This window comes from Periplaneta americana, chromosome 6, assembly GCF_040183065.1.
Source record: "Periplaneta americana isolate PAMFEO1 chromosome 6, P.americana_PAMFEO1_priV1, whole genome shotgun sequence".
In the NCBI taxonomy this organism is placed as follows: Eukaryota; Metazoa; Arthropoda; class Insecta; order Blattodea; family Blattidae; genus Periplaneta; species Periplaneta americana.
The window spans coordinates 172,516,352-172,544,282 of NC_091122.1; the positions used below are offsets into that span (position 1 = coordinate 172,516,352).

Here is a 27,931-nt window from a genome sequence, read left to right on the forward strand (position 1 = left end):
TTTCATTTAGGTACAAAATATTTTTATTACTTACAAATTTCATCAAACTCAACCATACAGTCTTTAAAAAAAATTAAGATTTTGATTATCACTAGTCACACGCTAAACAAAATAGAGGGATTGGTTCAGAAAAATCTGAAAGTCTGGGTTATCCACAGATACTGCTGTTGTCCTTATAAAATTGTTCACCAAACCATTCTTGGTGTTCCTCCATGTAGCTGAAACAAACACAGAATTACGTTTTTAAAATATCTGTAAACCATACTAAATAGACAAATGAAAACTTAATGAATTATCAGTTTGTCATTTCGTTCCTGTGTGTATCCATAGAAAATAAAACAGCTTGTACACATTTAAGTTGAGTAATTTATAAATTTGCATGACACACTGTAGCAAAGTAGGAGGAGAGGGGGGTGGAAACAGGTTCTCTCAGAAATGTTTCTGAAAACTTCATTCATCACCATGTTAAGATAAGCGTTCACTACATCGTATTGCACTCATCGGACGAATCGGAAAAAAAATACTATCTTTGCTGTAATTGTTATGTAACTGCATTCACTATATCGTATTGCACGCATCGCCTCTCGGCAAATCCGTCCACGTTTCTCGGATAAGCAACTTTTCCGATGTGTGCGATCATGGCCTTCTTTAATAAATCAATTTTAATTGGTCAACTGTTACTATTATGTTGTGCCATGTTCAGTGTCGCGCCAAAATGGCAGACGGAAAACTTATTTCGCGTGTAGAAAATTGCGAAGAATTATATAATTTGAGGCGTTCCCATTACAGTAATCAATTCATTTCTTATATATATTATGTAACCAATATTTCTTTCGTTTCTTCCTCTTCAATTAAGACGCATGAAGCAATTGCAAATTCTTATTCGCCAACAGTCATAATTAATAGACCTAACCTCAACTCCTTTGCTTTCAGTAATGTCAATATCGTACGACGTCATGTTTCAAACAGCTGATAGGGGAATCCGATGAGGTGAAGCCGTTACAGTGAACGCACTGCACTTAAAATATCCGTTGCGTGCGATTCGTACGAGGAGTGCGATACAATGTAGTGAATGCTTACCTTTAGAAGAAGACTGCCCATTTGTAAACTATATCACTGCAACACTCACCTCAAAAACATATCCAGATGACGAAGCAGAACTTTCAACTTCCTTTCTGGCATGTTAGTAGCGTATAGAAGGTCAGGTAACTTGACTGGAAATTAACAATAAAGCATGGTTAGTTGATTTACCGCATCACTCTTCACAACTTAAGTAATCAAATAAAAGATAAAGACAGAAAAATGTACAAATCCATGTGCAAACTCAGGAGCATTCATGTTTTGATATTTTCAATGCCAGGTTCATGATTTTTACATCATTATCCTTGCTTCTCAGTACAAGCACATTTAACTTGGGTTTTGCTTTTCACTGCAGTCACCAGAACATGTGAACAAATATTCAGCAGTATCTTGATGTGATGTACAAGCAGTATGTTAAAAGCAATCAACTCCAGTGTTATTGCATCTTTTCGCAGTCAAGTACAAAAAGCATTTGCTATTCTATGACCCACTGTTTATCTTGATTTTTTGTTTAGTTTCTTCCAATATTCTTATAAACTAGTTTTGATTTTACAGTAGAACCCCTATTATCCGCGGTAATGAAGGGGGTTGACTGAACGGTTAATCGAAAAAATCAGATAATCTGTACCATAAAATATTTTCATAAATTAAGTGAATAACACTGAACTTTCATCATTTTCTCCGTGGTCTTGTGTTTAATACACTTGGTAGTGAATCAGAAGTCATTAATTTAAGTTCGGTTGTCAACGATGTGTTTTTTTAGGGATAAGAAAACTCCTTTTAATGGCTGTCAGTGGAAAGATAGGATTAGTAAAGGCCTCATGTTGTGTGGATTTACATACTGTATACACTTTATCCTTAATTTTTATTAAATCGTGCACAGTTGTAACATCATTGTTATGTGAGATGACCCACAATTTCTCTTTCCCCAAACCACTTAATTATTTGCATTTCATACAAATCTGGCTTTCAGGTAGTAGCTCCCTGTAAAGCAGGTTTGAATAATTTTAAGGAAAAATTGTTCCAGAGCTGGGTATCGATCTCGGGACCCTTCGCTTAGTGTGCGAACGCTCTACCGACTGAGCTAAGCGAAGGGTCCCACGCCTCCGGAATAATTTTTCCTTGAAATTATTTGCATTTTGTTCGATACTTAGCACAACACGTTTTCTTTTCACACTCATGGAATACACTTTATATAGAAGTTGTAGAGTACGGTAACTCGAACAGTAGGCCAAAACTGTGTAAGTGTAAATGCTTGTAATAACACTCTCTAGAAAAAAATACCTATACTAATATAACGTACAACAGCATCTACTTATGTTTCTGTAGCCCCCCCCACAAAAAAAAAAAAAAAAAGATCCAGAGAAAGACAGTCAAATAATCTGCCAATCGGTTAATAGGGTGACAGATAATCAGGGTTCTACTGTATTTTATCTATAATTATGTGTGCAGTTTTCATCTGTCAGAAGACTGTAGTGTCACATAATTGTAATATTTCTCTAAGGCCCAATTGTATGAACAATAACCTCTGATTAAGACATCAAATTAATCATCAGTTATACCCTAGATCATATATGTAACAGATACCTCCTCGCTACGTCAAAATCGGCAGCACTTTGAAGAGAACAACCGCCAGGATCGCCACCCCATCTGCCGTAAACAAACATGAGATGGCAGCACAGTCGCTAATGCAATTGAAATGGGAATTATGACAAGACTCCTTATATAACAACTAGATGGCAGCGTAGTAAACCTGACAAAAGTTGTTAACCTCAAAGCCTATAAGCCCGACATATCTGTTACATATATGATCTAGGGTTATACTTAACTGTGAATTTTTGGTTCTATATAAATACTGTACAATAGAGGCAAGACCTGTCCTGTGACCTTATGTGCCATGGCTCTATCACCAATGGGTATGGAGGGCGAAGATAAGTTTTAGTCTGATATGAACTTTTCCATGTCGGTAGATTTGTATAATATTAACCATCATGAAACAAACTCTCTTTCTGATGGCTCATTCTTTCCCTTCTCGCACAGCTCACATGCTAGGTCTCGCCTCCGCATCAATAATACTGTTGCTATCACGAATAGCAAACTGAGTGAAAAGTAATACACATACATTTTTTTTAGTAGGTTATTTTACGACGCTTTATCAACATCTCAGGTTATTTAGCATCTGAATGAGAATGAAGGTGATAATGCCGGTGAAATGAGTCCGGGTCCAGCACCGAAAGTTACCCAGCATTTGCTCACATTGGGTTGAGGGAAAACCCCGGAAAAAACCTCAACCAGGTAACTTGCCCCAACCGGGAATCGAACCCGGGCCACCTGGTTTCGCGGCTAGATGCGTTAACCGTTACTCCACAGGTGTGGACATTACACATATACTGATTCACATCAAGACTACTATGAGGTGACTCGAAAATGTACGTAAAGCTCAAAAAGATCAGACCTTGTGAAGAACAAAGCATTTATAAAATAGGATTCAGCTCATCAATGCTTCACATACCAAATAATCTCGCCAGATGGATGGCCCCATACATGAGTGATGGAGCCACAGGTACTTCTGAGTAGAGGCTTTGAGGTACTAGCTGCCAAGCCAGGATCTGTGATAACAGTGTTGTGTGCTTTGGTGATGAAGATGCTACTGGGGAGGAATTCATTGCCAGGCCGGCTGTAGGAGGCAGACTGGTAGTTGGTGTGGAGCATCGTGAACTCGTGCTGGCAATACTGTAATGACAAACATAATACGGTATACAGATAGTTTCGACTATCTATCTGGCTATGTCGATTTTAGAAATAAATGTGGTGCAATTGTATATACTTCCTCACACGGTATTCCTCATCGTTAGGGCGATCAACTTCTGACCACAAAAAATACAAGAAACTTGGTCACGACAAATTTTAGCGCAATTTTTAGGGATGTGGTGTCTGAACTCTCAGAAAAACTGGTACTACTAATTCCACAATTTGGGACATCTGGCCACATGTATGGCTGACCACTAGGATCCAGAATACAAAGCAGAGTTAAATTAAAAATAAAATACAATATGATTTGCAGAGAGAATACAGAACAATGATAAATTTAAAAATAGAATACCGGTATAATTAGATTTCGGAGAAATATGAGATGAAAGTACAATGAAGAGTAATGTTATAAAAGTGATAGTGTAAGATGGATAATGAATCTCTCAATACCATTAGACAGATTTTGTTAATGTCCTCATTAGAAAATTTAAGAGAAAGGAGAATGGTTTTGGTTAACTTAAATGAAGTTCCCTAGCACCAAAAAGAAGTTCTTTCACTTCCCATGTATTAATATTCATTTTGTATCTTTCAGATTTTTTGACAGCAGACTAACATGACACAAGCTTCTCAACCAAATAATAACAGGCATTTCCCATATTTATTCTGAGTTTAATTTTCTCCCAGTGTCATTTATATTTGTTACTGTTGCTTCAAGATATTTTAATTTTTCCACCTCTTCAAAGGAAAAATCACCAATTTTTACGTTCCCATTTCATACAATATTCTGGTCACGAGACAATCATATACATTGTCTCTTCGATGGATTCGGAACACTTCAAAGTCTGTGCTTCATTGGCAGACCATGATAATATCTTTGAAAAATATTGGAGTGCAAGAGGTCAAATGACTTCATTGTCAAATCCCGGCATTAGAAAACAACTACAACAACAACGTCTTTTTGGAATTTACTTCCAAACCTATTGCTTTACTTGTTTCAAGTAAAATTTCCGTGTTTTCTCTGATCGTTTGTGGATTTTCTCCTAACATATTCACGTCATCTGCATAGACAAGAAGCTGATGTAACTCATTCAATTCCAAACCCTGTCTGTTATCCTGGACTTTCCTAATGGCATATTCTAAAGCAAAGTTAAAAAGTAAAGGTGATAGTGCATCTCCTTGCTTTAGTCCGCAGTGAATTGGAAAAGCATAAAAAACTGGCCTATATTGTCTCTGCTGTATGTTTCACCAAGGCATTTTAATTAATCGAACTAGTTTCTTGGGAATACCAAATTCAATAAGAATATTACATAAAACTTCTCTCTTAACCGAGTCATATGCCTTGTTTAAATCTATGAATAACTGATGTAACATACATATTTTAAAATACTATTGTACTCAATATTGTGACCTAAATCATATTCGTATTATAATTAAATTGATAGTTTTATATTATAAATATAAACCATTCCAGCAATGAATCCTGACTTCACATCCTAAAAAAAAAAAAAAAAAAAAAAAAATTATCATGACAAAGTCTTTTGTTCTTTCCTGATCAGAAGTTGGTCACCCTAGGCCCAGAGGATACAGAAATTCGAGCACACCAGAAACAAGATGATTAGAGGATGAAACAGACCATTGGGCTAAACTCTGAGGAAGAGAAAAACTTACCTTGATAAATGAGTGTTGCCACTAGGTTCCTGTTTGATGCTGAGAGAGAACTGTCCTTCCTGCTTTATACTATTTGTAGGAAAATGATTATTTTCGTGATAACTAGGACCATGATTTAGAGCTCGAGTAGACATCTTGCCAATTCCATTGGTATCTGGAGAAAGGCTCTCACTTGCATCTGGTCGGTGAGAACGCAAACTCCTCTTCCTATCACCTTCACCTTGTGTGATAAGTAAAACAAAAAAATAACTGAACAACATAAACAAAATACTCTGGAACTAGTTTCGAAATAGCATAACATTCCTACAATATTTTGCATTTTTAAATTACATGTAAAGCTAAGAAATTATTCTATTTCTACCAAAACCTTAACAAAACATGAGCTAGCTACATATGAAGTAAAAATTTATGTTAAATTAAACTCATGGGAATTTGGTCAAGATATTCTTCGACTTTTATTGATTTTGATAAGGCCTATGATATGGAGAATAATGGAGTGTTTGAAATGGACAAACTGAATAAGAAATGAAGCTGTGTTGAAAGAGTGGATGGAAAAAGAATGATGCTGAAACTGATCAGGAAGAGAAAAAAGAATTGGTTGGGTCACTGGTTGAGAAGAAACTGCCTACTGAAGAATGCACTGGAAGGAATGGTAAATGGGAGAAGATAGAAGATATCAAGATATATGGATTATTGTTGTTGTTTAGTAAACTGTCCGAAGACAGATCTGAACCTCACAATTGATACCAAGAAGGCACCACTTATGAGGCAACTAGGCCAGGAGATAATGTGATAGGGTTGTCAGTTCCTTTCTCCCGCCATTGCATACATCGCTGACTAGCTACATATTGTACTAGTCAGATTTCAGCTGCATACAAACAATTACTGTTCTTCCTCTGACACATTGTCAAGTGAGATGTACTACCTGATAATAGAGGTATATATCAGCCAAAACCTCAATCAGAGGATAATATAGGCTCAAATAAATGAGGTTCTGTGTTATCTGAGCCCAATCCAAAAAAAAAAAAAAACTATCGTAAACTGGTGTAAATTTGACCACAAAAAAATTTAAATCATACCAGCCTTAATTGTCATTTAGAATTATATATTTAAAAAATACTTAAGAAGTAAGGAAATAATAATAAACTTTAAAAATATATTCAGTACATCTGATATGATTTTATATATTCCTTTTGTGGTCAAGTTTACCCCACTTTACATTAATGTAAATACTGTACAGTATTGCATGTTAGTTGCTTTTTTAATACTGTTTTTTTTTAAATGCCTGGAGTTCATATTAACCTGATGTCCCCTAATTGCCCATTGTGCAATTCAAATCAAAAAATGGATTTGGAACACCTCAAAATCTGTGCTTCAGTGGCTGACCATGACAAAATCTTTGAAAAACATTGGAGTGCAAGAGGTCAAATGACTTTATTGTCAAACACCTGGCATTAGAAAACAATAACATATTAAACCTGATTTGTTCATTCTATTTAGTCTATTCAGTAAAGAGTTTGTCTAATTTTTAATCAAAACCTACTTTTTTCAGTAAGCATACATTTTATCCGAGTTTTTGCTTATCTAGGTAGTCTTGGTCCATATTTGCTCGCATAATCAAAACTCTACTGTAATTACTGTCATCCTCTGAGGAGTTTAGTGCTGAGAGGAATGTGGTTCCGACTAGTCTAGCGCGGTACTGGAGTGGGAGGGAACAGTGACAGCGGCAGTCTGGAAGGAAGTACAATCATACTGAAAACATTCGCCCAGTTTACGAGAGCAGTATGCCTATTAGTTTTCTAACGTATTTTTGGCGAGATAGAGATACAACCATTCGTACTTACGTGTTCAGAGAAGGAAAGTATTGTAGAAAATTTTATTTATTTTGGTGAAGTTAAGGGCATCACACCACCAGAAATACAAATACAATAAAATAAATAAAAAGAAAAATCATAATACAACTACAATAATATAAATGAAAAGAAGAATCATACTATAAAATTTAGTGATTAGTAGAATTGAATTAAATTAAATTTGTAAAGTAATAGATTTAAATATACTGTACTGCTGAACTCACTTGAGAAGTATAACTACTTGATTTTGTATTTTAAGATATCACCAACAAATGATTTTCGCATGACATTACAGGAATCTGTTTTTCACAATACCAATCACAAATATTCTAAAATTCCAATAGAATAAAACCAAAAATTTTCCACAGCATGTTTCCTTAAAAATGACTTGTAACGGTGAAATATTTAATGAGTAATTCATATAATATTAACATAGCTAACATCAGGGAGAAGACTGAAGACTGCATATTTTTGGACGATTAATATTTCCCACTCCGCTCGGCTCGGCTTGGCTGTAGCAACAGAAGAATCTACCTGCAACCCCCCCCCGCACCGATGGCAAGAATACCTCAGGTCCCAGCGCTAAACTCGCCGGAAGAAGACAGTATCTAATGCATGGTGGATGCAGGACTACCGGTATATTGAAATGTAAGTCTTCTCTCCTAGTTTTACCCTATATAAATACAGTAAGACACAATGTGCATTTGATTTATGTATACCTGAAGCTTCTCCATTATCCATTGCATGTTCCTCTATATGCATCACTGCACCCAAATTGTTACCACAATAGCTGGCTTGTGCTTCAGTCTCTGTCTCGGTGTCCTGGCCATGCAGTGAGAGAGCGTCATCTTCTTCTTCTTTTACCACAATATCATTAATTTCGTTGTCATAAACTCTGGAACAACAACTGTTCTCTGTTAATCATGTTTCACATTTTTATGAAAAAACGTTACTAATCATTAATCATTTTTTTCTACGAGTGTGTAAAGTTGAATTTTACCCACCGTTATCAGTACGTAAAGTAAGCCTTTAAAATACATAGTGCATAAAAATATAAGTAATCACTTTACACACTGCTATTCATTTTATGTATTGTCAAACAAATGCAATATTTAATGCACAAACTTCATTCAATACGAAATTAATGCATTACCTCGATTTTTAAAGACAAATATTACACATAACACAAATAAGTGACAAGCAAATCACAAAACAGCGAACGGTAAGTTCCGCCCACGACCCCTGTCCACTTTTCCCCTACAAGCTCACCATACACTCTAGCGGGAAAGAGTGGAAATAGGGGTTTAGTGTGGGGTGACATCTAGTGGAGGAAAGTGGAACAAAAGGAGTGAATGCGGCATCTACGAAGCAAAAGAGGAACTTCGTCCTGTTTCCTTCTCCAGCCTCTCCTCCTCTCTTCCTTGCTTCACGTCTCCCTCTTTTTTTTTTTTTTTCTTATGACTTTGCGGAGGGTAGTATTCGATCTGTTGATCTTCCTAATGAAACGCACGCACGCTTTTCGTTCACGCTTTATACCTCTCGGCTACAGAGACGAGTTGGTGGTAGAAGGGAAAATGAATCTATTTATGTTCAAGGGAACTGCCATAACGTATTGCAGAAATGCAATGTGTGTCATTGGATATGTCTTAGTACGTATTTTTCTTGCCCTGAAAAGGGCGGTTTGGTGTTGGAGCATGATGTACTCCTAAACTTCATCTCTCAAACTTACGACTCTACGCAAAATGAGGTCGTAAGTGTAATAGTGAGACCTGAATTCTGCATTAGTTCACAGTCTCGGGTAGAGGGAAATGTAAATGTAGTGTCGAATGCACATTACATATGGTTGTTGTCTAATGCACATTAATTTGGTTGTATTGTGTTGTGTTGTAAAATATGAAATACATGCGAGGCGGTAGGCAGTGATCCAATGAAGAGGGCAGATAGTAGAGAGAGAGAGCAGGCGAGCGAGGTGCCGAGCGACGAGGGTGGGGATAACTTCCTCTACTGGCGTTCACTATTTTACGATTTATCCTAAGTAACAAATTTAACATTCATTCTACATTTGAGAGGCTCAATATTAAAATGGGTCACATTAGTGAAAGTTAAAATTAAAATAAATAATGAAAACTGCATCTTTCGTCACATGTTTAGATTTGTGGTTTCTTTTTCTATCACTTGCTAACCTTATATCACACTGAAAATGAAACTAGCTTATCTATTAACAATGACATTCGTATTTAGTACGGCATTATAGGTCTACATAAATATGACAGAAAAATTAACAATATTTGTAACATTTTATGTTGATATCGATTGCTGTGACATGTCTATTTCATAACAATATGAATAAAACTTTTGAGTTTAACTTACTCGATTTCTTGTTTAATAGTAGGTTCTGCCTGTTGATTTCTTAATTGCTCAAATTGTTCTCTTTCTTGGTTATACAGCAATAAGTCACTAAGGGTAAAATCAAAGTAGATGCGTACACCATCAACAACTTCCTTGCATATATTTAAGCTGAAACAAGTTTCATAAATGAAAACAATCGTCAGGATATTCAAATAGACAAATATATGCCACATATAAACAGAAAAAGAAGAAAAGATTTATCACAATTTTTACACAAATGTAATTCCACTTTCATAAAAAAAAAAAAATTACTGCAAATTCAAGCTTTCTCTTTTACAAAACCACAAAGCTACTCCATACATAATAGTTTTATATGACTATGCTGAATTTGTGGATTTGTTAGAGGTTTTTTTACACTTAATAGGTAGATCTAAAATATTAGTATTAGTACCTGCGACATGCCCTATCTATGTCTCTACTTTTGTTGCCCTGGTAGTGATGGTATCGATATCGACGTTGTGGTTTTTCCCCTATACCACATAACTGGTTCACAGCACAATTTTTTACATAGCCTTCAAGAATTGTTACAACATTTGGATCTGCTGGCAGCTTCAAGACCTGCAATTAAAATTCATGTCTAATTTATTTGTATTTACAAGTGTTACTTCTTTCTCGAAAGATAATGTTCTGTTTGCAGATATAAAAACACAATATTTTATAATATAAAATTTGCCCATTGTGCAACTCAAACCAAGAAATGGATTCGGAACACCTCAAAATCTGTGCTTCAGTGGCTGGCCATGATAATATCTTTGAAAAATATTGGAGTGCAAGAGGTCAAATGACTTTGTCAAACGCCTGGCATTAGAAAACAACAAAAACATAATATAAAATTACCAGACGTCCCTGAACTCAGCATAGCTAAGATGGTAAGAGCACTCAGCTTGCAAAGCTAAAAATCCTGGGTTCGATTCCCGCTGCTGGAACGAATCTCTCTCCATTAATAAAAATATCTACATACAGTAATGACTACATATAGTCATTGATTACACAATATTCAATAGATAGCGGTGAGATCCTCTAATTAGAATATACACATGTTAGTGTTAACAGTTCTAGAACAGTGAATGAAATAGTAATAAATGCGCCTGTGTGCAATTCAGTTTATGTTATCACTTTTTTTTTTTTACCGATTTATGGATTTCTTCCCTGAATACATATTTGAAATATGTGTACTGTAAGATGTGTCTCTGGTCAATGACAATCACTAGTTGAAGAGATGGTTTTCCCTCTCAAGCAATAAAGTTCACATTGTCTGTGTTGCACAAACTTTCAACTTTTCTAACACCCTAAAAAAACTTGACGGGAGCTGTGATAGCTTTCATTTTTTCAAATTGTGTGCTAACAGCTATAAAACCAAACATACTAATGGTATAGCATCAGTTTTTGGTTTGTGATGATCATATTGGTGCAGTGAAACTATGACAAGGGAGCAAAATAAACATAAAGACTTGAACATTAAATATAAATCTACATACTTAGACTTCAACAAACAAAATTTAATAACACAATCCCAAGGGAAAAAATGGAACTCTCTGCATCAAAATCCACAGTTAATTCCCGATTTACCACGAAAATCGTCTGTAGCTGCATTTAGATTGGCAACAGGCCATGATTGTTTGGCCAAACACCTGCATAGAATTGGAATATATCAGTCCCCTAACTGTCCATTGTGCAACTCAAACCAAGAAATGGATTCGAACACCTCAAAATCTGTGCTTCAGTGGCTGGTCATGATAATATCTTTGAAAACTATTGGAGTGCAAGAGGTCAAATGACTTCATTGTCAAATGCCTGGCATTAGAAAACAACAACAACATTAAATATAAACCTTCAGTTATTGAATGCTATGATAAAGGACCAAAAATGAGTCAACGCAATGCAGCAATGCAATTACAAATTTCACAGCCACTTTTGTGCAAACTGTTAAAAAACTGAGACAGTATCCTAAAAGTGGCAAAGGAAAACGAAAACTTAAAATGTGACCGGAATCATTGTGGGAAAGACAGTCAGTCGGGTGAAGTCAGGTTTAAAACTATGGTTTACCAATTTGGTGGACAAGATGCTCGTGTTGATGGTCCCCTCGTGTGACAAGAAGCTGAGAAACTTGCTTAGAAAATAGGAAAAGGCGATTCTGTAGCAACAAAATTACGGTTCCACTGATGGAAGAAATGGGAAAACATTGTGTACAAACATATGCATGGTAAGCAGAAGATTAATTTGTCTAATAATATAATTTTGTCTTGCTGTTTTATGTTGCATTACAGTGAAAGTCTACTTGATTTTAGTAAAAAGGAAACAACAATAAACTATTTATTTAATTATTGGTGATAGCAAGTATTGTCTTCCAGTTTTATATTACAGTCAACTCCAAATAAAATGTTATGTTTTATTTAACGACGCTCGCAACTGCAGAGGTTATATCAGCATCGCCGGATGTGCCGGAATTTTGTCCCACAGGAGTTCTTTTACATGCCAGTAAATCTACTGACATGAGCCTGTCACATTTAAGCACACTTAAATGCCATCGACCTGGCCCGGGATCGAACCCGCAACCTTGGGCATAGAAGGCCAGCGCCATACCAACTTGCCAACCAGGACTCCAAATATATTGAACTTCTGCGAACTTGCATATTTCGTCCATTATATCTGAGGTTCATTATATCCGAAGTGTTTCTCCCCTAACCTTAAATGAACAAGAAAATAAAATACTATACGGTACAGAAATTAAAATATTTCATTTTTGTGGAATGGATTACACTGCATACCGTTACTCACAGTTGATTTACTTAAACTATGCTATCGACCCACGTCTGCTTGCAAAAGACCACGTTCAATGTCACTTATAATATTCGCTTTATTTTCCAAAGAATAACACTTTATGCTTCAACATTTTTATACAGTATTTTCACTGTTCAAACACCACAAACAGACTGATCAGGTAGAAATGACAAACGCTGTTATGGTGTGGCTGCATTTTCTGCCTTGGAATTTCCCGGGTCACTTAATGGAAACTGGGAGGGTGTTGATGGAGTTTGAAAGCCATCAGAATCTTACCTTCATTTATGCTCTGGACATAATGTCTGTCCCCTTTTAATAAAAGAAGGCAATTTCATTTTCCGTTGTTTCGATGCCATCTGTCATAATTGAAATGTTTCTGAGAACAAAAGGCAACCCTTTGACGATGGAGGATTAGAAATAAAAGTAGAATAGTGTGCCTGAGAACAGAATGGCAACCCTTCCACGGTAGAGTGAGACAAGGTCATCACGCGTTGCCTGGATTTACAGTACAGCTCATTGTCTAGTAATCACTAATCCCACCTTTGTCCTTTGACTAAAGTATTAAGAAACTTACAATGTTGTTCTCAACACATTCTTTCAATTTTATACAAGCAGAATTTCAAATAAGAATTTGTCAGGATAAAAATTTCAATTTTTAAGGTTCACTATAACTGAAACGAGGGTTCACTATAAACAGAAATATTAATGTACTTTTCAATGTATGCAGGTCGGGACCAACGATTTAAGTTCACTACAGCCAAATGTTCACTATATCCAGAGTTCACTGTATATTGTATTACAGTACCATATTTAGTGAATAAACTTGTTCATACGAGTAAGCACAGTAACATCGAAAACTGAAAACAGCTTTTTCAGTCATTGTTATCAATCAGTTAACAATGTCAGATTACCAGCATTGCAAAATGATCATAATAAGCAGTGTGTACTGTATGTACTGTATAATATTTTATAGTGAAATGTTGAAGAGTGCTAAATACAGTGAAACCTGTTCAAATCGGAACCTGAATAATCCGGAATCCTCTCTATTTCGGAACAATTTACTGGTTCCCTATTGACGAGGTAGACGAGTCCCTTCAAAGAAATTCAATGCGTCACCCCTATATACTGTCGTAGCTGGGTAGAACGCAAGTCTATTAGTGATTTCGTGATGAAAAAAAGTTGCGTAAAAATGTTGCACTATCATAAACTGATGAAGTAGAAGTTGAGGAAAATTACAAACGAAGCGTATGGAAAATTATGTTGAAATTTAGGAATGGAAAACTCAGGTGTAACTTAACAGTTTAAAAAATAAAGGCCGTATCATGTGTGAGTGGCTTGCGGTCAATAATGTTGACATAAAAAGGAAACAGAAAACAACTGGTTACATAGAAATAAATGAACTGTTGTGAGAGTGGATTCTTCTTGCCCTTTCAAAGATCATGCCAATTTCTGGATCTATTCTGCAATGGAAACCCTTGAACTGGAAAAGAAATTAGATAATCCAGAATTCAAGGCTTCTAATGAATGGCTCCTAGTCCAATTAAATAATGTGTTGTGATATACAGTACAGTATTATAGTATAGGGTTAGATATTAAATTTAGTGTAATTAATAAACTTTATAGTGTTTAATGAGTGAGTTACGATACAATTTATACAGGAAATGAGATTTTCATCAAGATCAATCACCAATTAAATAAGTGGCAGGAAGCTGATTTAATGTCAGTAGTGTTAAACGGAATATTTTGTAATTCCTACAATTTGCAGCGTGCCATTTTGTTTTTCATTTATACAAATGATAAAATATGCCATTTTAACTTCACACCTGAATAACACGGAAACCTGTCCATAACGGAAAAAAAATTAGGACCATGTCACTTCCGTCTTGAACAGGTTTCACTGTATCTTCAAAATGTAGTTCCAGAAGAAAAGATGTCTAAAACTAATTGAAATATAAGTGCCAAATATAAAGAAAAAGACTTACTTTGTTTTTCTTTGTTATGAGATCATGATCTTCTTCGAGAACCCTTTTGAGAGTGTCACTGAGCTCAAGGGGCACTCGTTCCTCCTCAGCTTCTCCCGAAGATTCAACTTCAGACGAGGTCATCTCCTCTCCGTCGTCGCTGTCATCTCCGTCTCGTTGACTATGACTACCTGCAGAGCTTCCGTCTTCGGAGGACCTATCGCCTCCACCACGATCCACACCGCCACGGCGACGCAACTTCTTTTGCTCCAGGCTCTCACTGATTTTCTCCGACAGTTTCCGGTGGCGCTTCTTGCGCTCACGTCTATATAGGTATGCACCCCTGCCACACACGAACACAGTAATCATCAGAGCACCTACTTTAAGGATTAACCAATTGTGTTCACTTTTGTGAGGACTTTGAAAAACACTAGAAAATCACAAGTACCAGGTGAGAGAACAGGTTATGAAGAGGTGACATTAAAAAGATATTTACTACTGGTTAGTGGTCTATTTACGGTCATCATCATCATCATCCGTGGCGCTACACTCATGAAAGGCCTAGACCGACCAGCCAGCTGCGGCCTCACGTCCATATGCCGAAGCAGAGGTGGACGATCATCCAACCAGAATGGAGGTATTATGTGGTTAGCACAATGATCCCCTCAGCCATTATAGCTGGCATTCACAACCGGATTTCACTACCTTGCGTCGCTCCCCAAGTGCATCACGATACTGGGTGGGCATCAGTCCCATACACTGGCCGAAATATCTTGAGAATATTTCTATACTCAATCCAGGATGTGTATGGAGCAGAAGTAAACAGCCGATCATAGCCACACAGAACTGTCGCCTTAGCAACCAATATACGATGAAAGAGTAATGGAACGGAGAAATATTCTCTCCGGCGCCGGGATTTGAACCCGGGTTTTCAGCTCTACGTGCTGATGCTTTATCCACTAAGCCACACCGGATACCACCCCGGCGTCGGACAGAATCATCTCAGATTAAGCTCCAACTCCGTTCCATTACTCTTACATCATATGATGACGCAGAATATCTGCACGGAAATATCATATATACTTCGGTACATGCGTAAAAAACCCTTAGCAACCAATGTCTGCTGGTGCGATAAATCAATCAAAAGACAGGTTACACTGATGTATGGCTAGTCAGCTGTTTACTTCTGCTCTTTACATATCCTGGATTGGGTAAAGATCAACGTCTTTGAGATGGTGGCAAGTTACTTTTCACGTTTAAATTCTTCGAAATCCTTTCTTTTATATCTTTATTTCTCGATACGGAAGCATTTCCAGTCACTACTTTATTACGAAACAATGTTTCATCACACGTTCTCTATCACATCTGACAATTAGGAACAGTTATTCAGAAACACCCTGTATAAGAAAGTGTTATGGTCATCATTACTGACCTCTGTCCAGCTTGAGAGCAATAAATGGAAGTATTCAGACTGATTTTTGGCCTAGAGAAATAGAACAGGAACAGTCTTTCTTGATTGGTAGAACACTTTACACGGTTGTTCAATGGAGAGAACAGCACATTACTTTTACATATTAGCTATGACTCTATCTCATGAGCAGGTCATACGCCATAAGGTCGCCATCCGAGATAACATAGGACAAGGTGCACATACCAATGTGAGGGGGATAAATGAAACCCAGTCTATCACATTTCTAGCACTTGACTCGTAGTGATACACTTTCTTGACTTACTCCATGAATGTGCGAATACTACTTTTAATGAACAATATTTATACATTATGTTCTGTTCCAATATACGAAATAAAGAAGAATAATATTTAGCATAGTATTAATTTTTCTTTGATTAATTTTTTGTAACTAATGTTTGTTTCTGTGAAATAATCATTAATGAATTATTACTTATAACCAGAGTTGCCAGATGTCCTGAATTTCCCAGAAATATTCTGGATCTTAATGGTATGTCCTGTGTCCTGGATTGAGTTATATTTGTTCCAGAAAGTAAAAAAAATTGGAAAAATACAACTGTTCGCCCATTTCTATAAAATTATTTTTCAAATTCCTTATTCATTTTTTCAAGACCTCCCCAACCTATGTTTAACATTGTCGTCAATTTTGCCTGACGCCTCTTGTCGGGTTGTATTGAAATAAAAGTGATTTTATTGTAGTAAGTTGTTTAGTTAACTGTTCGAAGACAGATCCGGACCCCACAAGTGACACCAACAAGGCTCATAAGGCAACTAGGCCAGGAGATAATGAGCTAGGGTGGCCAGTTCCTTTCCTTCTCCATTGCCTACATCGCTAACTAGATATATATTACATTAATCAGACTTCAGATGTATAAAAACAACTGTTCTTTCTCTGACATATATTGTCAGGTAAGATGTACTGTCTGATAATAGATGTACCCATACATATCAGATAGAACCTCAATTAGAGGTAACAATAGTAATTACAGTAAAATCTCGTTCATATGCTCCTGCTTATAACACTAACCCATTCATTACTCTCTTTTTATAGGTTCCTGGATATTTCGTAATTAATCTTGCATAATTTTACCCTCTTGTAATGGTTTTTCGGATCGGAAATGACTAAAAAATTCTGTATAACTTGCGAAACTTGTGTTTTAAAAGCACTGTGAAGAAATATGTTGCTGTGACTGTACTGAGGATCACTGCAATACGAATGCAAGAAAGAACTTTCACCCTTTATCTGAAAAATGTTCCGATCAGCACTGTTGGAAGTTGTATTTATTGGTACTTTCCTTTGTATGAAATGATTTTAACACTCAAACGTCTCCCAGTCAATATATTCCTGTAATTTCTGTAAAATTTCGTCATTCTTTGAATTCTGTGCAGTGTGCAGTAAGTTTGATAGTGCGATGGTAAAGTGGAAATCTCGGACTTGAAGTGAAAAATTACATTAGTGTTGCACCTAGCGGAGTATCAAGTGAAGTTATCTGTAGTACTTGAATCGCACAGAAAATGTTATCATTCATAATAGTAGTACAAATACACGACAAACAACAATCAAAGAATTTTTTCATATGAAATGAACTCATATTTGCATTTCACATTGTAACTAATGCACAATAAAATATATGTTTCCTATGAAGTGGTGTCTAAATTGTTTTCCCCATTTCATAAATCATTTCCTGTCAATAGCGCTGTCCCATTTATAATGCTTTAAGGCCACATCCCTTGACGAGTGTATTAACGAGGTTATACTGTATTAGGCATTATACATTATCTTTATTCTTCACTTTCTTTGGAAGTTGATTTATTATTGATAGGATTTGAACACTGTATTATGCATTTTTTCTGTATATTCGTAAATCAAACTGTAATATGACATTATTGTTTTCAGACTTTATGTATAAATAATTCAAAGGAAATATAATGTAGCAAAAATGTAACAAAATTAAAAGTTTAGGCTCTACATAATTAGTTGAAATGCATAAAACGAATAAAAATGAGTTGTATTGCAAACTAAATTAATTCAAATGTATAGTAATGTTAAGGTACACAGTACCATCACTGTTCTGGATTCTAATGAATCTGGCAACACTGTTTGTAACATAAAACGAACCAAACTGTCAAAAGTTAATCAGAACATTCTCCTATGCTATCAAACTGCACAGCCACTATTACAATCAACCAAATAAGGGACATCACATAATCAACTAATCTATAAAATTCGTAAGTATTAAGTTTTGGTATTTATGGTATCTCTATTTCGTTTCATCACTTTTATGATATTTTCAAATGTTGGTAACAAGAATTGAATAATCACATAGAGATACAAGAATCGAATAATAACATCAATGTATGTTTACACATATCTAGTTATTTATAGATTACATAATGGTACCTATTTTCCCGCTTCAAATCGAAAACAGTTTGGCCTTGAGAGACTTTCTTGTATGAGCCAGTCAGAATGTTACAGTTCTATATGGCATGATGCCTTCTGAGGTCAGGATAATCATTGTGGCATGCTTGAACAAAATGACTTTTGATACCAAACATGTGATTAGATATTACGACAGTTTTACCAATACACAAGAAAAAAAAATAGTTCCAGGAGTTCTTTATTTTAGAAGATGTTAACATGTCTTTATATTTTATTCTTAATGCTCTTTCAATTAACTCTTTTTTCTTTCTGAAAATATAACAACAGTTACACACATTATGCAAGAGTGGGACTTTGGACTTATGTGACTCTGTTTAATGTGTTGACTGGATTCACGTGACACACATCCTTTTATAAGCGTCATAACTTTATTCTTTTAATAGATTTAAAGATGCTATATCAACTACTAGGCTATTTAGCATCAATAGAATTTGTGGACCGTATACGTCCTTCTAGACCAAATGGTCCAAGGTTGAATTCCCATGCGGCCAATGGAAAAAAAAGAATTATCTTCCATCCACAGGACTGAGTATGTGTTCATTGTGTTATTACTGTTTCTGTGATGTCTTAGCAGTGGCTCCACGTCATTCAATCCCATGATCAGGGAGGCTCACATTTGTGAGATGTCTGGTGTGTGATTAAATGAATCTCTTTTCGCTACCAGCAGTGGTGTGAAGTCAGATAAAAGGGGAATTAACCAGAGTAAGAAGAAAAGAATTTATGATAGCAAGATGGTACTTGCACAAAATGAGGCAGACGATTCGTCATATGATTACATGACCTTCGCCTTACAGTTTGGGGAAAACCATGTAAAAAAACCCCAAACAGGTAATCAGCCCAAGTGGGAATCAAACCCACACCCAAGCATAGTTAAGGATGATCAGGCAAACAAACTACTGGCTGAACTACACCGATAGTTTTCAACTTAATAATAATAATAATAATAATAATAATAATAATAATAATAATAATATATATAATTTCATTTTTATAGGTACACACATATGACATGATGGAACCCCCATGAAAGTGGTTTTATTTGTAAGGAAAATTAGTTTTAAAATTTCAAGATTTTGACTTTATTATCAATTTGGCGATGTTATTTTAAAATTACAGTAGAGTTCCGCTTATGTGACACAAACAGGAAGAATGTCGGATAAGCAAGAATATCGGTTAATAGCAAAGGAGAAAGAAAATATCATTGAAGCTTACAGAAATCTTGTTTTTGATACAGTTTACAATATAACTGGCTGCAAAAGGGTATCTGTCGGATACAGGGGGGAGAGCCATTAATCCTTCCCATTGAAGGCTTTAAGGAACCAACCTGGACAAATACCCAATGTCCCATCCCTACCTTCCCGTGGTGCAGCTGTTAGTAAGCATAATTTTAGAAGCTGAACTAAAGGGAGGGGCCACTCATCAATTATCACTGATCAGCTTGATGAGTTAATGACTGAATTTGGTATAATTTTTCTCTATCCAATACCTAATTCCCTCTTTACCCTTTCCTAGCCAGTCCTCTAACTGAACTCTTACTTTCTTCGACTCCGGCGGCATTAGAGCATTCGAGGCCTAGGGGTTCATTTCCCTTTCCTTCCTCCTCTTTCTACTTTTCTGTTCCTAGTGCTGACCTGCTATGGCACTAAAATCTTCCTCCATTGGCTTAAGGAGGGAAAGCTGGTAATCAACAAGATCTCCCAGCTAGGTCCAATGGACCCGTCGACCAACAGCAGGTGTGGTCCTCCAGACATTCTGGGGGTTGTGTGTGAATGAAGTAGCCACCAAAACGTTCAAATATGGTGTTCACTTAAATCGGCTACAACTTGCCATTTTCACTCCAACTCAAAATCTGTGCTTCAGTGGCTGGCCATGATAATATCTTTGAAAAATATTGGAGTGCAAGAGGTCAAATGACTTTATTGTCAAACGCCTGGCATTAGAAAACAACAACAACATATGATATGATGGAACCCCATGAAAGTGGTTTTATTTGTAATGAAAATTAGTTTTAAAATTTCAAGATTTTGACTTTATTGTCAATTTGGTGATTTTATTTTAAAATTACAGTAGAGTCCCACTTATGTGACACAAACAGGAGGGATGTCGGATATGCAAGAATGTTGGTTAATAGCAAAGGAGAAAGAAAATATCGTTGAAGCTTACAGACATCTTGTTTTTCATACAGTTTACAATATAACTAAAAAATTGAGCCTAAAAATAGGTTTATGCAGATTCATAACAGTTCTAAAACTAAATTTGTTTAAAAAGTTTGTAAATAGACTTTTGCTTGCCAACAGAGAGTCTTTTTTTTTTTTTCGCTGCCATGTTATGCATTCTCTATAGAAATAACACATCAGTGCTGGGGGTTTCTTCTTGTTGCTCCATGTAGTTCAATGCTGTTTCAAGGGCTTTGAATCCTTAATTATGTGTTATTTTGGCACCACCTTCATCAACTACGTTTTCTTCTTCTTCCTCTTCTGTTTCTTTGTCACCCAATGTCAACAATGTCTTCCTCAGTCACTTCACATTGGTCACCAAGTGCAAGCCCCTCATTAAGGTCTTCATCAATCATATCTACACATCCAGGCATTTGTTTCAGCAAAGACAACATATTGTCCATGTTTTCTGCGCTAATTTCTTATTGCCAGAATTTTTCTTTTTCTCCTCACTTACAAAATTGTCCACGATTTTGTAATTGTACCTGCACCAACATTTTCCCAACAAGTGAAAGTCTCAGGAATCTTCTATGCCACATCAATAAATTTAAGAATGCAGTTATATTGTCAGACTCCAAAGCAGCAATTCTATCAATAGTCTCTAAACACACACCTTCATCTCAAACAGCAGAAATAACTAAAATGCTCTCTCAATATCACTCAATAAAAGAATTGTATTCTAATGGATACCATCCCAATATGGAATCCTGGGAAACAAGAATGTGGATGCTTTAGCAAAGAAGGGTAGCACTGCTACTTACAGACCTGTTACTAAATCCACGTATTACTCTGTGAAAAGATTTATTAAATCTACATACTTAGACTTCAACAAACAAAATTTGATAACACAATCCCAAGGGAAAAAATGGAACTCTGCATCATATTCCACAGTTAATTCCCGATTTACCACGAAAATCGTCTGTAGTTGCATTTAGATTGGCAACAGGCCATGACTGTTTGGCCAAACACCTGCATAGAATTGGAATATATCAGTCCCCTAACTGCCCATTGTGCAACTCAAACCAAGAAATGGATTCGGAACACCTCAAAATCTGTGCTTCAGTGGCTGACCATGATAATATCTTTGAAAAATATTGGAGTGCAAGAGGTCAAATGACTTTATTGTCAAACGCCTGGCATTAGAAAACAACAACAACAACATTTTCCCAACATTGTGCCACTAAGTAAGCCACAATCATATCTTCTCCTTGTCAAAAGTTTCAATCGAAGATGACAACAGCTCTCTACAGTAATTTCTTTTCACATCAAAGATGACAATAGCTCTCTACAGTAATTTCTTTTTACTGCCTTTAACGCACCTTGGTCCATAAGCTGACAAATGGCCTAAACATTTGGTAGCAGGAACAATGCTCTTACTTCTCCATCACGAAGTTCATCTTCACTGGGATGAGTGGGGGCATTAAAGTACAATCTGGGCTGGATATGAATGTTGTGAGACAGTTTGAGCCATTTTTTTTTAAGAAGGACCTGTCAGATAAGTGAAGATCAGTTGAGCAGGACTCTATTGTATGTATAATGCAAGCTTTAAAATCCTGACTTAGGATATTAAACACGATAGAAGTGGTAAATGCAACATTTTCAGCATGTATTTTCAGTTTTTCCAATTGATGTAGATTTCAATACACGGAAGCATTCATTTGTTGACAAAATGGCCCGTGAACCTTGAACTTTATGACTATTATCTTTATTTGTACATCATGTAGACTTAAGAAAAACTATTCATTTCCTAATTTGTTCTGTCACAGTTCAATCTTGCTTCATACAAATGTTTGTTAAAGCCAAGTTTTACTGCAGTGAATCACGTCATTTAATACATGATTTGCAAGTGAAGGAGTTTTCAAACTGTGATGAAAAATGTGTTTTATGCAGATATGACGTGTTGTACGAATATAAAGATAATTTAAGGCTGTAGTTGATAATTTACAGTCCACAGTTGCACAATGCAAAATGACAAAACATTATCAAGACTGAACTGTGAAGCTAGTAATGTGTTAACATTACTGTGTTTAAAATATGTTCCCAAAGAAGAATGAGTAAATTGGGGCGTATATTCTAGTAGTTTTTCTACCCTGGGAACAAGAGCCAATGAACAAAATTTCATACAAATACTTTAAAGTTGGTGAAGAATTTAGGTTTCTTATATGTTGTATATTTCTCAATAAAATGCATATTCGAATAATTTATGTTCTGTTTCTTAAAAAAACAATCCATTTTTAAAATGAGGCTAGGCTTCGTTTGTCAGAGAAGCTGAAGGTACACTAACACAATACTTAGGCCTATATTATCGAATTTTTAACACTAAGTCCTCTGCTTTTACTCTATATATTAAGGCCATTTCTTCAGTTCTACAGCACTGCCAATATCATTTGTATGCAGATGATCTGAAAGTAAACTAATTCTGATTCAACTTCAGCAAAATCAAAAAGAGTACAATTAGTTTCCGCCAAATATATACACTCTCAGCCTGATACTCTTAATGAATGTTTATCGAGCCTCAATGACTATCTTTTGTCAATCAATAACTGGGCAAGAAAATTTTGGCTGAATATCAATTCAGATAAAACCCAAGCCATTCTTTTAGTGCAGCAAAGGCTTTTATCCTCTAATAATATGAACACCCTTCAGTCTGTCTCTCTCAACAACACAATCATTCCTTTCAGTGCTACTGTAAAAAATCTCGGCATCTATTTCGACTCTAATATGAACTGGAATATGCAAATCAGATATATCTGTAGAAAAGTTTTCTCTATCATACACTCTTTGAAACGTCTGAAAAATTTCCTTCCTACTAAACTCAAAGAAATCCTAGTACAGACCCTTGTGATACCTCACTTTGACTACTGTGATGTTTTATATAGTGACCTAAATGCTGAACTTTCTCAAAAACTTCAAAGTGTACATAATACTCTTGTACTATATAATACATAATAATCTCATGTTATAAGGTACGTGATTATTTTTCTTTGTAATTTTACTCAATTGTACGTGGTCATTTTCATTGTACATTGTATATTTTTACTGAACTGGCTGCAGGGGATAACACCGGTTTCTATCGCTGGTTGCCGTGCAATAGTCAAAAACAAAAGACTCTGTTGGCTAGGACACGTGTTAAGAAAAGAAGACACTTCCTTATTATAAAAAGAGCTTGGCTGGGAAACCCTAGTAGACATTACCACAAAGAAGACCCAAATTCAGTTGGAGAAATGAAATCTTCTTTGACTTGAACCATGCACGAGGCAACCAAGAGAGAGCAGATGATATAGTAGAATGAAAGAAGCTTGTGAATGAGGCCAGAAAATTCCTTCGGTCTGAAGCACCATGGATGTAATTAAGAAAGATGTAACAATCACTGTAGCTATTTTCCTTTTGTGATTTGATAAGAATTATTAAAAGACTGGAAGAAATGAAAGCATTGGATCTTCTGGTTCAACATGACACATTCACAACTAGCGTGTCTCCCTAGTTATGTGGTCAGCCTGGTGTAATTCATGATAAACTTGGTAGTAGTGAATAAAAATAAATTTATCCTTCCTCCACTAAGAATCAAATATGGACAAAAGTGAATTCGTAGCTAGGAATGTTACTGCTTGAATTACTTAATGAAAACATCCACAATTATATTTCTTCCATTTACTAAAGTAAAAAGCGCAACACACGAGAAGAACTAAATACCAGCATCGCTGAACATCTATTACGCTATAGTCGCGACATTATTCCCGGCGTGACTCCTCCTCTTTGCTTACGTCTTAGGAAGTCGAGGCTCTATAAAGTCTAAGTAGGTAGTATCGTTCGCCATTTTTGTTCTTTCGTTGCCGAGCTACCAGACAAGGGATCTATTTGCCACACCGTTAAACATATTATGTCGTAGTTCCTATGATAATATATCAAACACATTGTAATTCAGCAAATAATTGAGTGGCAAATAACGTCCTCGTGTGCTTTCTGCGAACGCCAACGAAAGAGCCAAAATGGCGAGCAATTATATTATTTATCCAGCCTTAGGAAAAGCGTAACATCTTCATAAGCGAATCACAAGACGCACATGTTTAAATGTAGCCGACCTGCAACATGATTGGCTACCGGAAATTAGAGCGACGGGACTATAGGTGTTCCCATCTCTTCACATCCAACTTCAACATCAAGCACTTCAATTTTTACAACATCTGTAAGATACGCTCCTAAAATCTTTAGAGGAAATATTGCAACCTATTACACAAGACACTCAACACGATCCAACGATACATTACGTTTTATATCAAAATTTCGTTAAAATTTCAGGTAAATCTCAATCCTAACTGTCGAAGTTTTCTGTTAAATTATAAAATACTGGAGAAAGAAACTTCACACCTTGCTAACAAAATTCTTACTCTAAAAAATCTATGAATCACTCAATTCAGCACAAAACATTTTAACATTTAACATTACGGAATCAAATCTTTTGGCATGTTAAATGAGAATTGAAAACTTGATAAATTGCATATAAAGATGGATTGATCTTTACATTTTCCATTCTCTGTCTTGTGTTCAAGTAGAAGTACTGTGTCAGTTGGGTAGGTATACCTCCTTAAATTTTTTTATCACTTTACAATGAAGTGATATGATGTCCATCAATGATTACATAACCTACATTGTGTCCAGATAGTCATGACCTGTAATCAGTCTAAATAATACCACACACTATTTGTGGGAGACAGGGATACTGGTATACTTTATTTTAATTTAAAATATTCCATTTTTAAACCAAATTACGCCTAACTACTTTTAGCTCTTCTTTTTTGTTTGTCTGCAATTCAATTTTCGGTTTTTATTAAAAAGACTGGCTGTGAAAACAATTGAAAGTGCAACATATACCATTCCATATCCCCATAAGTCTTTAACTATAAATATCATGTAAACATACCTTTATTTTTCTTCATTTCATTAATTTTAAGTTGCACAAGACCAAAACATATGTAGAATATCTCAATATGCAAGAAAATGTACTGTAACACTCCATATATGACATACCGGTAACATACATTTTATTTCCAGGAAATACAGGTCATTTAAGAGAATTTGTATTCACTGTACCTAATAACTTCACAAAGCTTCCAAATGCTTGCATCAGAACGAATGAAGTCCTAGCTAAAACGTACCTTTTGAATATTAATGTGACAAAAATATGAACGTGAGATAACTTCTCTAAAACAAAAAATAAACATTCTCTATCAACAGTAACTTACTGGTAACAAATATTTCCAATGTGCTAAATTCAGTATTCTGTACATTGGAAAACCAAGACATTCATACATAACATTTTAAAAACAACACTTCATAGCTCCATAATAACATCTCACGAATAAGGTATCTTAAGAACAAATAATAAAAAAATAAGAATAAAATAAAAAAAAATGAGAATACCGAAATTAGTACTGTATAGGCCTACTGTCCTTTTGCTGACTTTCACTCTTCGTGATATTTTCAACACTTCATCACAGACAGATGTAAGGATAAGTCTTAAGGTATTAAATCAATACATGAATTAAAAAAACCGAAAAGAAAATGAAAATGCATGTAACTTACAACTGAAGCTGAGCTTTTTCAGCCAGGTCTCTCTGCAATTGTCTATTCTCGTCAGTATCCTTCAGCACATAATCTTCACTGACACATCTGTCCCATGAGGAATTCCAACCCTTATCACAAGAACATAAAATAAAATAATATACCGGTAGACTATTAGATAAACATGTTGTAAGTTACAACTTAAAATATTACACAACTATGAGAAGACAGACAAAAATATGTCCAATTTTATTTAATTTTACCTGAAAATGAATAAGATATTCCACTGCTTTTCTTCCTCTTTGGTCCTTATTCACAATAACCTCCAGCACCTGTAAAAAAATGAAGACTGTGATATGACAGATTCTGACAAAATGGTTTCTGTTAAATGTCACTCAGTTACAAAGGGCAACATTATATTTAAATCGTACGCATAACGAACATTAGTTAACGATAAACTAATCTATCACAGCATGATATCGACAATAATAAGAAAGTTCCAGAATCCATGTGGACATGTGAAAATCATGCAGTCCTTGCACTACTTCAACTTCATCAATTAGCTATGGAAGTTGTTTCTTCTACATCAAGTGCTACATTTCATGTTTTATTGCTAGTATAAGTAATAATGCTCAATTAGAATCGGATATTATTATCTTACTGTTAACTAAGGTTTATCACTGTATTTCAAACTTATTACAATCTTCTAATTATAGTTTAGAATCAATACGGAAACGTCATCTGAACTCACTCTGCTCGCTGACTCCCTGGCCAGGAGCTAGCAGTTTACTTTACTCCCCCTAACCCCACCCCCGCGTCATAAATGAAATGACTTCCTGTTTACATTCACAGCAAAAGCAGCAACTCTTTGTCACGGGGCAGTATTTTTATATGATTGTGTAAAATTCATTACCTAATGATATGTAGATGTGAATTATTTCGGCAATATATTTATAAAACTACTGTATCATCCATTCTGAAAGAGTAAAATCATGACAATTGACAGTCGCAAAGCACGCTTGTCTGCCATTCTTTTTTTCTTGGCACAGATTCTTGAAAGGCTGAAATGCTTCATATACGAACATACTTAAACTATTTTAACTTAAACTATAATACCTTAGAATCATACAGCACTTTTGCTTTCGTCGGATCTGGTTCATAACATAGAACCTTTTCTCCTTCGGAGAATTTGAATTTCACACCTCGAGTAGACACCATCCTCCATACCAAAACAACAGTATGAGAAATTTAGCTAACAAACCGGTATTATAATAGAGGAGTGAAGCAATGTAAATACTATTTTAAATTAAAACACAAATCTATAACATCTTTAGTTGTGCACTAAATTATAATAATATTACTTTTTTTAGAATAACAAGATAAGTTAATACCATTTCCGTTATGTGCAAATAGATGTAAATACAAATAAACAAAGTCAAGTAAGAGTGATCCTCCTACCTAGCCTGAGTACTCTATTCTCTTTGTGTTTCAAGACAGAATGCATGAGGTTTCTCGAACACACAAAAAGTGGCACAACTTCCAAAGCTGTCGCCAGATGTCGCGTTATGTCCCTCCTATTTTGCATAGACTTGAATGGTATAACATAAAAAAACGAAATTAAAATTTATGTCGTATAAACCCAAATGGAAAAAGAAAATAAATAAATATAATTTGTAGGTATTAAAAAAAAAATGTTAATTTGCCTTCAGTGTCTCAGATATAAACTAATACTAGACAGAAAC

At 35.5% G+C, this 27,931-nt stretch overlaps 1 protein-coding gene across 2 annotated transcripts; it reads right to left on the reverse strand.

The window, feature by feature from the left end:
• msl-3 (male-specific lethal 3) lies at positions 1 to 27,447 on the reverse strand. 2 transcript variants are annotated; one of them, XM_069829568.1, is made up of 11 exons: positions 27,306 to 27,447; positions 26,453 to 26,521; positions 26,211 to 26,320; positions 14,525 to 14,846; positions 10,153 to 10,319; positions 9,723 to 9,869; positions 8,072 to 8,247; positions 5,500 to 5,719; positions 3,593 to 3,813; positions 1,130 to 1,214; positions 1 to 218 (listed from the first exon to the last, which is right to left on the reverse strand). In XM_069829568.1, the coding sequence occupies exons 1-11, from the start codon at positions 27,405 to 27,407 to the stop codon at positions 149 to 151; spliced, it is 1,689 nt and encodes a 562-aa protein (XP_069685669.1). In that variant the 5' UTR covers positions 27,408 to 27,447; the 3' UTR covers positions 1 to 148. The 2 variants fall into 2 exon arrangements, with proteins under 2 accessions (XP_069685669.1, XP_069685668.1); XM_069829567.1 differs by having other exon boundaries at positions 8,072 to 8,259.
• Positions 27,448 to 27,931: the final 484 nt, after the last annotated feature.

Bases quoted from the DNA above. Each gene is read 5' to 3' on its own strand.
- msl-3 (XM_069829567.1), bottom strand. From the start codon at position 27,407: ATGGTGTCTACTCGAGGTGTGAAATTCAAATTCTCCGAAGGAGAAAAG. The intron at 26,321-26,452 runs GTAAAATTAAAT...TCTTGTGATAAG, and splicing joins AATATCTTATTCATTTTCAG to GGTTGGAATTCCTCATGGGA. The intron at 8,260-9,722 runs GTAAGTTAAACT...AACAGAGAACAG, and splicing joins ACTATTAAACAAGAAATCGA to TTGTTGTTCCAGAGTTTATG.